The following is a 17,647-nucleotide window of genomic DNA, read 5'->3' as shown; positions in this document are numbered from 1 at the left end:
TTCTAACTGCTGTGATAAGTGAGTGCAATGTGGATCCTGAAGAATCTGAGGGCAGCACCCGAAGTGGTAGCTGAAAGCTCAAATAGCTCTTTGAAATGTTCTGTTTTATCTCAAAATTCATGCATATTTTGTTTAAATGTGTATTTATTTTAATAATTAAAATGGTTTGTTTTTGTTTTTCTGCTCCCAAGTTTGGTTTTACAAAAAAATGTTTTGGTGTGTTAATATAGAATGCCCTTACCTGATAGTAGAATCTCTGTGCTGAAAAATACCCAGATGGACCCCAGAGTCGTCTTTAGAAATTTTGTCCTCATTGAAAATTTACGCATACTTTCAGTGAAAGCTTGTTGTGGTGTACAAGACAAAATTTGTTGAAACGGAGCAGACAGTATAAAATTTTAGCTAACCTCTTGTTTTGGTGATAGTAATATTTATCAGGAAGGAGGACAGGGTGTGGAAGGTGAATTTTGCTGCTCACATCTAGCTGTTGAGTGCATCACATGTTCCAGATGGGTAGAATACCTATCTCCGCATTGCTGTCTTCATAAGCTGAGGAAGCAATATTAAACACAGATTTGTGTGCGTGGCTGAGAGAAAATTCTTGCTCTCCTTGTAGTCTCAATGTTTAAAGGAATAATCTGTAAAATCACAGAAAGTTAGTGTTACTATATGACTCAGCAAGGCCATTCCTAGGTAAATGCCCAAGAGCATTTTAAGGATACTGTCCACTCAAAAACCTGTACTCAAGAGCTTAAAAGAGTTCCACTTCTGGCCTGATAACATAGAGAGCTCTGCTGACCTACTCCCCAGTAAAACCAGTGGAAATTATTTAAAAGAAAGCATTTAAATTCTCTGAAAATAGTCCTAAGGGTATATAGCAAATGGAGAAACATTTATTTAAGAAAATCTACTAAAACTTGGTAAAGCAGCAGAAGTCTGTGTGGTGTTTGAACCAAGACCACTCCCTTCTTCACTTCTCTCAGCTCAGTAAGACAGAAACTCTACTCCAGACTGGTAGATCCAAGAACATAGGGCTTTCTCTCTCCCCAGCTCCCAGTAGGAGGGCTATCATCCTGTGAGAGGCAGGATATCAATATTTCTCATCCTGCCCCCAAGCTACGCTGAGGTTATATTCCAGGCAAGTGTGGCTGAGAAGTGGGGGCTCCATTCTTTTACTGGGCACCCAGGCACCGGTCATCCTCGCCACAGCTTAAAGGTGTGAATTCCCTGCCATGTGAAGCAAGTTGAGGATGCCTGGGTCTGCTGCCTTTCCTTCCACAAGTACTCAGCTCCTGTAGTGGGTATGTCACTCAACAAATAGTGGGCACCATTGTCCCTGTCCCCAACATCAGAGCCATACCTCCTGAGCTTTTGCCTGGTAGAGGTGGAGAGAGGAGAAGCAGACCAAAGAACAGAGAACTCCTGAATCTCTCCCAAAGGAACCGACTTCATTTGCAAATCAGTGAAAAAGTTCAAGCCTAAGGGTGCTGTCAAAACAGTGGAGTTTTTGGTGATAGGCAATAGGTAGGAGAATAATGGAGTCATTGGATATATAGGCTGATCTATAGACAGTCTAGTTTGGTGAGAAAATGGTGAAAGAGACAGCTGGAAAGAGCCCTTGGATCAGAACAAATCTCAAACATTGCCCACAGAAATTGTCCCTTTAGAAAAGCCCAAACTTGATTAGATCAATGCAGTTTATTCCCGCGGGCATTATAAAACACAATAGAGTAATCAGCTTTGATTAGTGAAGCTCCACAGCTGAGTGTGGTCAGAGAAAGGGACAAAGGGAGCCCTGTCAAAACCACTGTCTTCGAATGGAAACCGGGGGAATACCCAAGGTTATACCAGCTTGGGGCAATGTTAGAGGCTTCACACTGGAGGGGGGGCAGAGAGGAGAAGTAGACTTCACTAAAAAATGCCCAACTTTCAACAATAAAAAAATCTCAAGACATGCAAAGAAACAGAAGTATGAGCCATATACTGGGGGAAAAAAGCAGGCAACAGAAACTGCCAGTGAGAGCAATCAGATCCTGGATTTAATAGGCAATGACTTCAAAGTAGCCATTATAAGTATGTTCAAAGAACTCAAGAAAATCATGATTAACAAAATAAAGGAAGGTCTGATGACATTGTCACATCAAATAAAGAATATCAGTAAAGAGACAGAAATTATAAAAAAGAACCAAATGGACATAATGCAGTTAAAAAGTACAAGAGCTGAACTGAAAAATTTGCTCATTAGTGGATTTGAATTGGCAGAAGAAAGAATTAGCAAACTTGAAGATAGATGACTAGAGATTATGCAGTCTGCAAAAAAAAAAAAGAACGGAGCTTTAGAGAAATGTGGGATACCATTAGTGCCCCATCATACATATAATGCCAGAAGAGGGCAGAAAAGAGCAGAAAAAAATATTTGAAGAAATCATGGCTGAAAATTTCCCAAATTTATTAATGAACAGTAGCCTATACATTCAGGAAGCTCAGCTAATTCCAAATAGGATAAACTCAAAAAGTTCCACAATGAGATGCATCATGGAAAAATGCTGAAGGTCAAAGGCAAGGAGAAAATCTTTAAGGCATCGAGAGAAAGATGACTCACCGCTTACCACAGAACCCCAGATAGGTCAGCAAGTAACTTCTCAGCAGAATTAATGGAGGCCAGCGTAGTGGGGTAACAGTGATCAAAGAAAAAGCTGTCAACCAAGAATCCTCTATTCTGCAAAACTGCTGCCTTTCAAAAGTGAAGATAAAATAAAAGTATTCATCAAGACAGTATGGTACTGGCACAAAAACAGACACATAGATCAATGGAACAGAATAGAGAGCCCAGAAATGGCTCTCTATGGTCAACTAATCTTCAACAAAGCAGGAAAGAATGTCCAATGAAAAAAAGACAGTCTCTTCAACAAATGGTGTTGGGAAAATGGGACAGCCACATACAGAAGAATGAAACTGGACCATTTCCTTACACCACACACAAAAATAGACTCAAAATGGTTGAAAGACCTAAATGTGAGACAAGAGTCCATCGAAATCCTAAAGGAGAACACAGGGAGCAACCTCTTCAACCTCAGCCACAGCAACTTCTTCCTAGAAACATTGCCAAAGGCAAGGGAAGCAAGGGCAAAAATGAACTGTTGGGACTTCATCAAAATACAAAGCTTTTGCACAGCAAAGGAAACAGCCAGCAAAGCCAAAAGGCAACTGACAGAATGGGAGAAGATATTTGCAAATGACAAATCATATAAAGGGCTAGTATCCAGAATCTGTAAAGAACTTATGAAACTCAACACCCAAAGAACAAATGATCCAATCAAGAAATGGACAGAAGACATTTTTCCAAAGAAGACATCCAAATGGCCAACAGGCACATGAAAAAGTGCTCAACATCGCTCAGCATCAGGGAAATCCAAATCAAAACCTCAATGAGATATCACCTCACACCAGTCAGAATGGCTAAAATTAACAAGTCAGGAAACAACAGATGTGGCAGGGATGCGGAGAAAGGGGAACCCTCCTACACTGTTGGTGGAAATGCAAGCTGGTGCAACCACTCTGGAAAACAGTATGGAGGTTCCTCAAAAAGTTGAAAATAGAGCTACCATATGATCCAACAACTGCACTACTGGGTATTTACCCCAAAGATACAAATGTAGGGATCCGAAGGGGTATGTGCACCCCGATGTTTATAGCAGCAGTGTCCACAATAGCCAAACTGTGGAAAGAGCCAAGATGTCCATCGACAGATGAATGGATAAAGAAGATGTGGTGTATATATACAATGGAATATTATGCAGCCATCAAAAGGAATGAAATCTTGCCATTTGCAATGACGTGGATGGAACTGGAAGGTATTATGCTGAGTGAAATAAGTCAATCAGAGAAAGACATGTATCATATGACCTCACTGATACGAGGAATTCTAAATCTCAGGAAACAAACTGAGGGTTGCTGGAGTGGTGGGGGGTGGGAGGGATGGGGTGGCTGGGTGATAGACATTGGGGAGGGTATGTGCTATGGTGAGCGCTGTGAATTGTGTAAGACTGTTGAATCACAGACCTGTACCTCTGAAACAAGTAATACATTATATGTTAAAAAAAAAGAAAAAAAGAAGAAGATAGCAGGAAGGGAAAATCAAGGGGGGGAAATTGGAGGGGGAGACGAACCATGAGAGACTGTGGATTCTGAAAAACAAACTGAGGGTTTTAGAGGGGAGGGGGCTAGCCTGGTGATGGGTATTAAAGAGGGCACATACTGAATGGAGCAGTGGGTGTTATACGCAAACAGTGAATCATGGAACAGTACATCAAAAACAAATGATGTAATGTATGGTGATTAACATAACATAATAAAAAAAAAAAAAGAAAAAGGAAATTCTTCAGAATGAAAGTCAAGTGACCCCACACAGGACAAACAAACAACACCAGTAAGGCAATTATGTAATTGTAAAAGACAGCATAAGTACGTATCTTTATTCTCTTAATGGGCTTAAAAAGCAGTTGTATAAAATGATATATATAAAAAAGTGATATGTACATAATGTATGATTGGGCCCATAGCATAGATATGTAATGTGTTTATCAATATCGGTTCAAAGGAGGTGGTGGGAGCAAAGCGGTATTGGGCTAAGGAAATGACTCCAGATAATAACTCAGACAGACAGGAACAATTATGAGAGAACCAGAAATGATCAATAAGGTTAGTGTCACAAAAGCGAAAATATAGACTTGCTATCCTTCTCTTTTTCTTTAGCTTCTTTGAAAGACATAAAATTATATAAAATAAAAATAACTAGGTATTGCTGGGTTTGTAACATTTGCTAAGGTAGTATGTATAAAAATAATAGCACAAAAAAGGGAAAGGGGAATAGAGTTATGTAAGAGTAGTGTTTCTGTATTGCACTGGAATTAAATTCATATAAATCTGAAACTCTGATAAGATGTACATGGTAAGCCTAGAGCAACTCCTAAGAAAATAATTCAAAACCAGTGAAAAATCATTTAAGAAATTAAAATGCTATGTTTTAAAATATGCACGTAATGCAAAACGAAAGCAGTAAAGGAGATGAGAGGAACAAAAAACACAAGACATTTAGAAAACAAAAGGTAAAAGGATGTAAATCCATCTGTATCAACAGTAACAATAGTTGGTAACAATAGTTGTGAAAGGACTGAACAAACTAATCAAAAGTAGAGATCATTGGAACGGATCAAAATGAAAAGATCTAACTATATTCTATATGCAGGAAACACTTTGGATTCATAGATTAAAATAGTAAAAGCAAAGAAAAAATACATCATGGAAGCTATAACCATAGAAAGCTGGAGTAGCTATACTAATATCAGACAAAATAGACATTAGACCAAAAAAATTGTTAACTAGAAATAGTGGTGTTTTATAATGATAAAAGGGTCACTATATTTAACAACTGTAAAGGTGCATCTAACAAGAAAAGTACCAAAATATAAGAAAAAAAAAAAAAACGGAGAGAAATGAAGGGAGAAAGAGACAGTTCAGTGGTAATAGTTGGAGCATTTTTGGTTTCCACTTAAACATGTAAAGAGCTTGAAAGTCCTCACTCTTACCCTCACAACAAGAAAACAAATCTGAACAGACTGAAAAACAGCTCTTCTTAAGTGCATTAGGGAATTGAAGTCATAGAGCAAACTGCTGCCCCCAAAACTTTGTATAGAGCAATTTATCAAATTCAGTGTAAATATTTCTACCAGTATCAGCTCCTGCTCCTGGTAAGCTGTGATTCTCTGAATCTACCCGTCTCTCCACTTTTAATTGATCTAATAGCTTTTTTTTTTTTTTTTTTTTTTTTTTTCAAAATCATAATAGCAACAATGTATTTGGTGATTATACCTCATGGATAAGTAAAGTGAATGACAGCAATGAGGACTGGGAGAAAGGAATTGGAAATGCTGGTCTAAGGCACCTGTGCCACCCCTGAAGGAATGTAGTGTTATTTGAGAGTAGACTGGGATTGGTTATAAATGTAACTACGAACTCTGGGGCAACCACTAAACAAAAATGTTGAAGAAGTATATTTGATGTACTAAGAGAGGAGAGAGAATGGAAACAAAATGCTCAATTAAAACCTTTGGAGAGGCGCCTGGGTGGCTCAGTTAGTTAAGCATCCGACTCTTGATCTCAGCTCGGGTGTTGATCTCAGGGTGGTGAGTTCAAGCCCCACATTGGGCTCCACACTGTGTGTGGAGCCTACTTAAACAAAACAAAACCTTTGGAGAAGGCAGACAAAAAGCAGATAATTAGAAAAAAAGAGCAGGAGCAATGAATAGAAAAGTTACATGTATGGTAGATATTAATCCAGCAATATCAGTAATCACTTTATTTTTTTTTTTAAGATTTTATTTATTTATTTGAGAGAGAGAATGAGAGAGAGACAGCATGAGATGGGTGAGGGTCAGAGGGAGAAGCAGACTCCCTGCTGAGCAGGGAGCCCGATGCGGGACTCGATCCCGGGACTCCAGGATCATGACCTGAGCCGAAGGCAGTCGCTTAACCAACTGAGCCACCCAGGCGCCCCAGTAATCACTTTAAATGTGAATGATTTACATAAGCCAGTTAAATGACTGAGACTGACAGTGGATAAAAAACAGAGCCCAACTGTTACCCACAAGAAACCTACTTTGAATATGAAGACACAGATAAATTAAAAGTAAAGGGATAAGAAAAATGCTTAGCACAATTCAAAACAAAGCTGTAGTAACTCTATTAATAAATTTCAAACAAAGCAGACTTCAGAATAAGTAGAATTATCAGGAATAAAGAGGAGGGACATTACATAATGACAGACTGGGAATAGAGAGAACTGCTTCAAGTCTAATGAAGGACATCTATGAAAATCCTATAGCACCATACTTAATGGTGAAAGATTAGATGCTTTTCCCCTAAGATTAGCAATGAGACAAGGATGTCCACTCTTGCCACTTCCATTCAACATTGTACTAGAAGTCCTACTGAGAGCAGGAAAACTAAGTAAAAATCATCTAGATTGAAAAGGGGGTAAAACTATCCCCATCTGTAGATGATCTGATCTTGTATATACAAAATCCTAAGCACTCCAATAAAAGGTATTAGAACTAATAAACAAGGTCAGCAAGGTTACAGGATACAAAAACAAGACACAAAAATCAATTGCATTCCTATATACTTTAAATGAAAATCTGAAAATGAAATTAAAATGATTCCATTTACAATAGCATCTTTTAAAAACCCAAGTAGGAATAAATTTAAGAAAAGAGAAATACAAGCTTAAGATCTGAAAACTATCAAACATTATTGAAAGAAATTAGAGAATATATAAATAAATGGAAAAACATTCCATTTCATGGATCAGAAGTAATATTGTTAAGGTAGTGGCACTCCCCAGACTGACCTACAAATACAGTGTAACTCCAGAAGAGCCGAACCAATCTTGAAAAAGAGCAGGGGTGCCCTGGGTGGCCCAGTTGGCTGAGCATCTGACTCTTGGTTTCGGCTCAGGGCATCATCTCAGGATCAGGAGATAAGTCCTACATTGGGCTCCATGCTCAGCAAAGAGTCTGTTTGAGATTCTCTCCCTCTCCCTCTGCCCTTGCATATGCTCTCTCTCTCTCTCAAATAAATAAGTCTTAAAAAAAAAAAAAACAACAACAAAGTTGGAAGACACACTTTCCAATTTCAAAACTTAGTACAAAGCAACTGTAATCAAGACAGTGTGGTACTGGCAGAAAGATAGACCTAGATCAATGGATTAGAATTGAGGGTCCAGAAATAAACCCATATGTCTGTAGTCAACAGACTTTTTTTTGACAAGGGTGCCAAAATGGTTCAGTGGTGAGAAAATAGTATTTCAACAAATTATGCCAGGTCAAACGGATATCCACATGCAAAGGAATGAAGTTATACCTTTACTTCACACCATATGCAAAAATTAACTCAATATAGATCATAGACCTAAATGTCTGAGATTAAACTATAAAACTCTTAGAAGAAAGCATGGTAGTAAATCTTCATAACCTTGGATTTGTCAATGAATTCTTAGATACAACACCAAAGGCATAAAGCAGGAGAGAGAGATAAATTAGACTAATCTAAATTAAAAACTCTTGTGCTTCAAAGGACAATCAAGAAAGTAAGAAATAACCCACAGAATGGAAGAATACATTTGCAAATCATTTATATGATAAGGAAGTTATACCTGGAATAAGTAAACTGTTATAATTCAGTAATTAAAAAAAAAAACATTTAAAAATAGGCAAAGAATTTGAATAGACATTTCTCCAAAGAATAAAACAAATGGCTAATAAGCACCCTTTGAAAAGGTGCTCAGCGTCATTAGTCATCAGGGAAATGCAAATCAAAACCACAGTGAGATACCATTTCATACTCACTAGGTTGGCTCTTATGGAAAAGCCAGATAATAACAAGTTTTGGCAAAAACATGAAGAAATTAGAACCCTCAGTTACTGCCAGTGGGAATGTAAAATAGTATAGACACTTGGGGAAATAGTCTGGTCATTCCTCAGATGTTTTAAACAGAGTTACTCTGTGACCTAGCAGTGTCTCTCCTAGGTACATACCCAAGATTAATGAAAACACATGTCCACACAGAAACGTGTTTATTCGTGTTTATAGCAGTATTATTCATAGAGCCAAAAGGTAGACTGTCCACCAGCTGACAGATGGATTTTTTTAAATGTGATAGCTCCATACAATGGAATATTATTTGGCCGTAAAAAGGAATTAAGTACTGCTACATGCTACTCAACATGGATGAACCTTGAAAACTTTATTCTATGTGAAAAAAGCCAGTTACAAAAGACCACGTATTATATGATTCCATTTATATGAAATGTCCAGAATATGAAATCTGTAGAGATGGAAAGTAGATTGGGGGTTGCTTTTAGGGTGTATCAGAAAATAAGGAGTGATAGCAAAAGACTATCAGGTTTCTTTGCAAAGTAAAGAAAATACTCTAAAATTGGCTGTAGTGATGGTTCCACAATTCTGTGACTATACTAAAAATCATGGAATTGTACATGTTAAATGGGTGAATTGTATAGAATGTGAACTATATGACACTAAAGCTGTTAATGTAAAGAAAAACTAAAAAAACAAAAACTCAATTTTTAAAAAAGTTCAGTTCACTTAAATAAAGATTGCAAATAGTTTTTCTTTTAAAAAACACCTGTAACACTGATCCATAGCATCCTGGTTCATAATCGCTCCAAATGGAAACAACTCAGATGTCCATCCACCAATGAATGGATAAACAACATGGGGTATATCTATACAGTGGAATATTATTAGGCCTTCAAAAGTAAGTCCTGATACCTTCTACAGCATGGATGAACCTTAAAACATTATGCTAAGTAAAAAGAAGACAGTCACAGAAGAACCACACGGAGGGGTGCCTGGGTGCCTCAGCTGGTAGATAATCCGACTCTTGGTTTTGGCTCAGGTCATGATATCATGATCATGAGATCAAGCCCCACGTCAGGCACCACTCTTAGTGCCCAGTCTGCTTGACATTCTCTTTCCCTCTCTCCCTCTGCCCCTCCCCCCACTCACACGCATTCTCTCTCTCAAATAAAATCTTAAAAAAAAAAAAAAAAAGACCACATGGTGTATGGTTCTATTTATTTATAAGACATTTCCAGAAGACTTAAATCCGTAGAGACAAAACAAAGATTAGTGGTTGTCAAGGGCTGGGGGATTAAGAAAGTGGAGAATGATTGTTAATGAGTTTTTTTTGGAGAGGTAATGAAATTGCTCTGAAATTAGTGGTGATGCCTTCTCAACTCTGAATATTCTAAAAACCAGTGAATTGTACACTTTAAAAAATTGGTTTTTATGATATGTGAATTACACCTCAATAAAACTGTTGTAAAATAAAAACCCAATGCTTACTATTAATTCTCTGTGAAGGCTATTTCTTCATATTCTGGTACTTTTTCCACAGAGGAGCTTTTGAAGTTTTTCAAGGAAATGTCTTTTAAGAACCAATTATACTGACTTCAGAACTATATCTAATATGAGGAGTTATTAGTTCAATAAAGACAAGTATGCTACATCTTCTTTATCCACCATCCTCATGCCGTAGAAAACATTACTAAGTACATATTAATTAATTGCACTTCATATGTATCCTGTTTTATTCTGTTATAATGGATTAGAGTTTCTGAATTATTTTTTATTCTTAGACAAAGCACTTTCTCCCCAGCTACTTACATTTAATGTGCCAAAAACAACATAACAAAAATTCAGTAGCATTTGGAACATAGGGAATTCTCTATTTTCCTTCTTGATATTATTCCATTTTTTTTGGAGAAATGCACAATCTTAAATGACTTAGTTAAATATTTAAAGAATACAAATGTTCTTTATGTAACTTTGCTGTCTTTTTTGAAAAGATAGCATCACCAATAGTTGATTTATGTGTGTGTGTGTATATATATGTATATTTGACTAATTTTGAGCAAAGGTAAATTGGTGGTTTCTAATTTGTTAGAGAGTGGGAAGAATATGCCTATGAATTTTAAAAAAATCTATCTGCTTATCTGTAAATCAGCTGAATGATTAAAGGCTATCTTTTGTCAGTATGTAACTGCTTGCAGGATCAGGATGATAAAATATTTTTGAATATGGGTTCTTTCTAAGAGACCTATCTTCAAATGTATTTTTTCAGTTATCAGCTTGTAAAAAATACTCAAGCTTTTTATATTTTCTTAAAATGGGAGATAAGGAGATAGATGCACTTCAGTACAAAACAAAAACTCATAACTATTTCATTTTGAAAAATAATTAAAAAGCTGTATAAACTTTAAGAAAACAACATATTTTTCTAAATTAAGAGTGTTCATAAAAATGAGGATCCAGATGGTCAATTCAGACACAGTGTGTAATGCTATAATTTTCCCTCCTAGTTAAAAGGCTGGCCACAGAGAACCTGCAATACATGGTTAAAGCCTGCCAAGTGGGGTCAGAGGGAGAACCTGCCGCCCAGCTGACTTCTGTGTTTAGGTAACTGGAAAATGTGCCAACTGGCAAGGGGACTCTTGCCAGCCATTTGACAGCCAACATGTTTTTTAAATAACTAATTATCCAAAACATAATGTGTTACTACTTGTTATAGTATTTCAATTATTATATTTTTTGGCCATAGTTTTGTTACATTGTGCAGTTTTATTAAAAAAGACAAAAGTGCTAGGGAGGAATATGAGCGAGCTGACTTAAAATCACCTGAGAATTTGGTGATGAAGACTCCTGTGTGTATTGAAGAGAAAAATGGGGGTGTGTGGGTCATGATGACAGGTGCACAGGCCCTCAGAACTGCTAAACATGTTACTCAGGATCCAGAAGTACATGTCACTGGTTTTCTTACCTGCTTTAGATACTGTAGACCCAGAAGGCTTCATTGTATTTCATCCATGAAGCATAGACTCTATAGGAGTAGATGTGGTGTTGGTTCCCAAGAATAATAATGCAACTGGAGTAATGTTTTCTGTGTTTTGGGTTTTGTTGTCATTTCCTGCCTTGCCTCCTCTAGACTCTTGTGCTTTCTGTTAGGGCAGTGTTTTTAAATATGTCTCACGATTTCTATCAGTTCACTTTTATTACGCGTATCTGTGCCCTAGCCCTACTGTGATAAATAACACAGGTCCATTTTCTTCTGTGTTGGATCTTTGATTCCTCACTTTGTTTTCTTATCATTGGCACTTGTCCGTTGGTTACAATTTATTTAAATTATGATCACATGAAATACATAGTGGATTTGTAAGAACTATAAAATCCCCCAAAAAGAAAAAAAAAAAAAAAAAAAAAACCTGTAAAACCCTAAGAGGGGAGAAAGGATTTTATACAAATGAAGATTGCCTGTTTGTTATGTACAATTTATTAAGCTAGGTGGCTTTTATTTTGTTGGGGGAGAGAGTGGAAATTGTAGGGTTAAAACATAAAATTCTTATTATGAAGGCCTCTTGTGGGTCTAAAATCTCCTATTCAGTTAAGGAATATAAAACTATGTATTATGAATAACTTGCTTTTCTCATAAAAATATTGTTTGATTTATCCAGAAATACGAAGAACTAAGAAATACCTAGGAAACTGGACTCCCTTTTTTTTTTTTTTTAAGATTTTATTTATTTATTCATGAGAGAGAGAGAGAGAGAGAGGCAGAGGGAGAAGCATGCTCCCAAGGAGCAGGGAGCCCGATGCGGGACTCGATCCCAGGACCCTGGGATCATGACCTGAGCCGAAGGCAGACGCTTAACCATCTGAGCCACCCAGGCGCCCTGGACTCCCTTTTTCCACATTCTTCCTGCTAAGATTTTGACATGCAAAGAATAGCAGCGAAGTCCCTGGAACTAGATTTTCCTTCTTATTCGCCCTCCTGGGATTCCAACTCTTCCCTTTCCCTACCAATGCCATCATTCTGGTCACACTGAAATAAGCCATTTCTGTCCTTTATTTTTAAGTGTTGTAAATTGTCTTCATAGGGCATCTGGATTCTTCAGGTAATCTTACGTGAAATGATCTTTCTTGAGTTCAGGTTCCAGCTGATCGTCGTCATATAGATACCAGCCCAAGGAACTTCCCCAGAAGTAATCCTGTGTAACTTGATTTACTTTCAGGCATTTTATCCAGGATTATGCTATGAGATACGATTATCAGATTTACAGCATTTTAGAAACAGTAGCAGCATTGGACCAGCAAGTTGTTATCGACTTGCTTTCTACGCTCACTCAGTCTCTGAAGGATTCAGAGCGGAAATGGGGCCTTGGCAGAAATACTGCACAAAGGTATGTTTGGATCATTTGATTACATTCTTTGGGCAATGATTATAAAAATCTAGATTCGTTTTCTGGAGATGGTTTATTTTCCCATTCCTAAAAATTTGGGGTGTGTTCTTTGAATTGATGAATGTTTCCATACTATGACTGACATATCCATTCACATGCTGTTCTTTTCAAAGTGAGCACCTTAGAAAGCTATGTTTTTCAGCAGTTCCACTATTGCTCAAAACACATTCAGTGCTCCTCACTGGGAAGGGGACTTTAGAGCCTCAGGTATCTTGTTTTTTTTTTGTTTTTTTTTTTTATTTGAGACAGAGAGAAAGAGAGAGAGCACATGAGAGGGGGGAGGGTTAGAGGGAGAAGCAGGCTCCCTGCCGAGCAGAGAGCCCGATGCGGGACTCGATCCAGGGACTCTAGGATCATGACCTGAGCCAAAAGCAGTCGCTTAACCAACTGAGCCACCCAGGCGCCCTCAGGTATCTTGTTTTTGTATAAAATCCATGGTGGCAAATCTACCCTTTGAGGGATGTTTGATGTACTGAATCAACTATATCATGTGTATCCAGTGAGTAAGAAGAGTGACCCAATTAGATAATATGGATTTGGGTCAAAAATAGTAGTGGGGCTTACAACCTAATTTCAGATTGTGCTGGTCTGTGTGAAATAATGCAACACCATGGAAATAAACCTGTAGTTCCTAAAGAGGTTGTTTTGGAGGAGTCAGCACTCATGAGAATTCATATATTCCAAGTTTGTTAAAGAATCAAAGTACTTTAATCATATAGTTTGGGTGTGGGTACACATGTGTGTAGACAGACATTCAGGTGTGTAGACAGACTTAATTTGTAAATACTTAAATGAAAAATTATGGAAAAGTTAATAAATATATCTACCTTCTTTTCTTTTTTCTTAGGGAGGCCTATAGCAAACTTTTATCTCACCTAGGACAAGTTGGACAAGATGAAATGCAAAGACTGGAGAGTGATAACACCTAATATATTTTGTGCTTTGCCCTCTCTATTCATTATAACTATCTAAAGCCACTTTGCACAGCAATGGTATAATGTTCTGTTAAAAATACCTTCTAGGATTTTTTCCCTTACATCCCTGTAAGTATAAAGTATATAAATAAGGAAATAAAAGTTAAATAAGTGTATTATAGGATCTTTGGAAGTTGGCAAAATTGCATTCTCTTTTGAAGAGTTTTTAGTTAAACTGATATAATTTTTTTTTTCTAACTTGGGAGTGTCTCTGTGTATGTCTGTGAAGCAGGTCTGTACTGGGTGATCCAGGGATTTGTCACTATAATGTGACTCTTTGACTTGTGAGTGATTTGTGTTTGTTTTGTTTCTTACAAGTCATGTTTTAATATGTTTTTGGGTTGTTGTGGGGTTTTTTTGTTTGTTTTTGTTTTTTGTTTTTCAAATTATCTGGCTATTCTATGCTGGTTTTTGTGAAAGGGCGGTTCAGAAGATAGGATGTATGTTTGTCATCTTTTGTTAGACCATGTGTGAGGCAAGTTAATAAATACCCAGCACACTTAACTCTGAGGAAAGAGGCTGAGTCTGGCTAAATGAATATACAGATAGTACGTAAAATGTTTTAAAACTTAAGCCAACAGTGGTTCCAACAGTTGCCAGATTTTTTTTTTTCTCTAGTCATCCTTTTTGGAAGTTTATGAAAAGACATATCAGGAGGAGGATAAGTAAGAACTTTTAAGAAAAGACAAATAATATTCTGAAAAATCTTGAGATTACAAAATAACAGAAGAGGACTGAGAAGTCAGCTGATTTAATCTCCTTGCTCTTCAGTTAGAGCCTCTTATAATTTAGCATCTTATATGTATACAGGGAACCAGTTTAGTTCCTTTAGCAGCTCTTGTGTCTCAACTCTTTAAGTAGTTCATCAGATTTTTATTTTACCAGTTGGGCTCTTGTCCTTGACTCCTTTTTGTGGTGAGCATTATTTGGTAAAAGAACTCCAGTCCTAGTGTTGGGAGCCCATGTAGGTCTCAAACCCAGCTCTGCTTTGTAAACTTCAGCAAGTTACTTAACCTTCTTGTTGAGCCTCAGTTTCTCCATGGAGAAAAAAGAATAATATTCCTTTTTCTATTTCACAGTGTTCTGGTAAGAATCAGTAGAATAATGTATGTGAAAATATATTGGTGACATGTGTTCTATTTGAGGCATACAGACATGATTACTAATTATTCATGCACAAACGTAAAGAACACCTCTCAATGTTGTTCCTCTGTCTCTACTATGTCCTAGATAAATGATTCACGGTTTTTGAAATTGTGTCTTACATGTCATGTTTGTTAACTTTGAAATATCTCTTTTCTTCTTGGGACTCTAGTCTTTATCATGCTTCTTCTGGTTCCTTCCTTTTCTGACTCAAGAAGTATCTTTCAACATGAAATATATTACAATCAGTGAACTCTAGTTAATAGTCCTCTAACTTTTATCTGTGAATTCTAAAGAAGTATCTGTTGTTTTTATGACATACAGATAGTCTGTCCCTTCCAACCCCAGGTCAACTGTCATATGTCAACAAATAGAATGAATAAAAGCCTCTTTAAAGGTTATTTAACAGACTTCATAGCAATGAGCTTCTTTTCATTATGATAGTGACTGATTAAACTTAAATCTCTTTGCAAGTTTCAGCAAATGAAGTTTGATCTGTTTAAGGTAATGCTTTTAAAGGAGTTATTTATGTGTATATATGTATATATATATATTTTTTATTTTCTAAGTGGGATTGATAAAATTATCTTTGAGAGTCTCACTCCTTAGAATATGAAATGTTTAAGGCTGAGAAAAGCTGCTTCTGAATCATGCATTGGGATATATATGTGTAGACGCTAAGAATAAACAGTTTGTACTTTAAAAATCAGTAACAAAAATCTGTGACAATACTTATATATGTGTATATACATGTGTGTTTATTTATATGTAAGTAAAATTTTAAAGATGCTGTTTTTTTAATTGAAGAAAAAAAATTGTTTGACTCCGTTCATTTCCAGGAAAATCTTCACGACCCATCACTTATTCCCCTAAATAACCTGTCATCTCTAGGGCCCCTGCTTCTCCCACTGTAATGTCAGCCATTCTCTTTTGCTGAAATCTCAGACTACGTTCTCCTTTCTTCTGTTCTTTGGTCTGACATTTGCATTTTTCTTTATCTTCTCAGCCCTTCCTCAGTGATACTGCTCCTTCCTACATACTGTACTTTGAAAGCACCTTCACGTTCTTTCTTGTCCCCAGTGGTAAGATCTGGCCCTTCACTCGCTCTGTCTTCTAGTAGTGAATTGATAACAACAGTAGGTCATAATTTTATCTCTAAAATCTATCTCTAGTGCTAATTTCTCTCTTAACCCCTCTAGTTGGATCCTCCTGAAATCTCAAGGCAACATGTCGAGCTGCACTTGTCGCCTATTTTAAACTAGCTCCTGCCTTTCTTTTCTACCCAGGGAAGACACTATTTTCCCAAGTCAGTTAGCCTTGAAACTTCAGAAGCAACTTGGATTCTTACTTGTTCCCCACTTTCAGTTGATCACCAGTATGGGCTTTTTGCTTTTCTTTTCACCATCCCGTGCATCCCAACCATCTTTTCTGTTGGGTGCTGTCAATCTCTCTTATCTCTGATCTCCTTTCCTGCAATTTAATCTCACACAGTTCTGACATTAGTGTTCCTAAAATATTACTTTCCTCTTGTTACTTTTCTACTCAAGGACATCCACTTCAGTCAGGAGACTTTCTGCCATCTGACTCTACCTTTTCTGTGCAAACCTAAGCAGGAGACTAGCTGCCTTCGAATATCTGAATGCCATGTTCATTCTACACTCTAAGCCTCATTCAGTTTGCCAGCCTAAAATACCACCCTTTCTCTAGACACCTAACCTTAACACACTGAAAAAGGAAGATACTTAAAATATATTTTAGATACGTGAGTATTCCAGTCAAATAATTTCTGTAAAATATACAGATGGAATGTAAAAGAGATGATTGAAGGACAACAGGGTGATAGAAGGACTTTATTAGACATTCAGATTTGGTTGGTTATGATTTAAATTTTAATTGAACATTTAATTAGGTTTTCATGGGGGAGTAAAAAACATGGAATATGATCTCTGTACAAAAATCATCCAGTATTGAATTCATTTGCATTAGAAGAGTTTCATACTTTAAAACTTTTATATCTTTATCTAAACCTAGCATATTTTTTCTTAAGCATATTTGACTTTTACTACCTGGGCATCTATATATATAAAAAAATATGTATCTGTAGATTGTGTGTTCTTTACCCATTATCTTCTTCCATGCTTCATCACAAATTTTTAAAAGTACTTTCTTCTTAAAGAATTACATGTACTTTAACAGAACCTTTGACAGTTTTTATTTTTACTTCCCCTTTGTTAAGATTATCTGTTATATAAAAACTTGACAAGCTTCTGCAATTGGGAAAAGCCTCTAGGAAACCTGTCTTCCCTAAATCCTATAGACTTTATGTAAACCTTACATTTTCCAAAAACTGATCTCCTGCCTACTCCTTCTAGGGTTAAAAATACTGCCTTGTCAGTCAAGTGTATAGTATGCCAATATAAATACCATGCTTTGCTTAAAACAGTTGGTTTGGGAAGCTAGCAAAGTTAGCGTATTTTTCACATATTTAATAAGATTTGTATTTTGATTCTGTGATAATCTATATTGCTAAGGTTACCAAAGTAAGTACCTCATGATTAGAACTGAATAATATGCTTATTAAAGTTTTTGGTGTGCTAATAGTTATTCAACTTATTGCATTTGTGAATTGTGCTTTCAGAAAAATTCTGGGCGTTA

At 36.7% G+C, this 17,647-nt stretch overlaps 1 protein-coding gene across 2 annotated transcripts in view; it reads left to right on the top strand.

Moving 5' to 3' along the window:
• MMS22L (MMS22 like, DNA repair protein) overlaps nt 1-17,647 on the top strand; it is a 132,864-nt gene extending 115,217 nt beyond the window's left edge. For both annotated transcript variants that reach the window (XM_034991562.1, XM_034991561.1), the window contains 3 exons: nt 10,941-11,037; nt 12,648-12,815; nt 13,723-17,647. In XM_034991562.1, coding sequence (XP_034847453.1) covers nt 10,941-11,037; nt 12,648-12,815; nt 13,723-13,804 — 347 coding nt within the window. In that variant the 3' untranslated portion in view covers nt 13,805-17,647. The remainder of the gene's footprint in view (nt 1-10,940; nt 11,038-12,647; nt 12,816-13,722) is intronic.

The sequence above is a fragment of the Mirounga leonina genome, unplaced genomic scaffold (assembly GCF_011800145.1).
Source record: "Mirounga leonina isolate KUSES-001 unplaced genomic scaffold, KU_Mleo_1.0 Mir_53, whole genome shotgun sequence".
NCBI lineage: Eukaryota > Metazoa > Chordata > Mammalia > Carnivora > Phocidae > Mirounga > Mirounga leonina.
The sequence above is the reverse complement of the archived record's forward strand: the minus strand, read 5'-3'. Positions and strand labels throughout refer to the sequence as shown.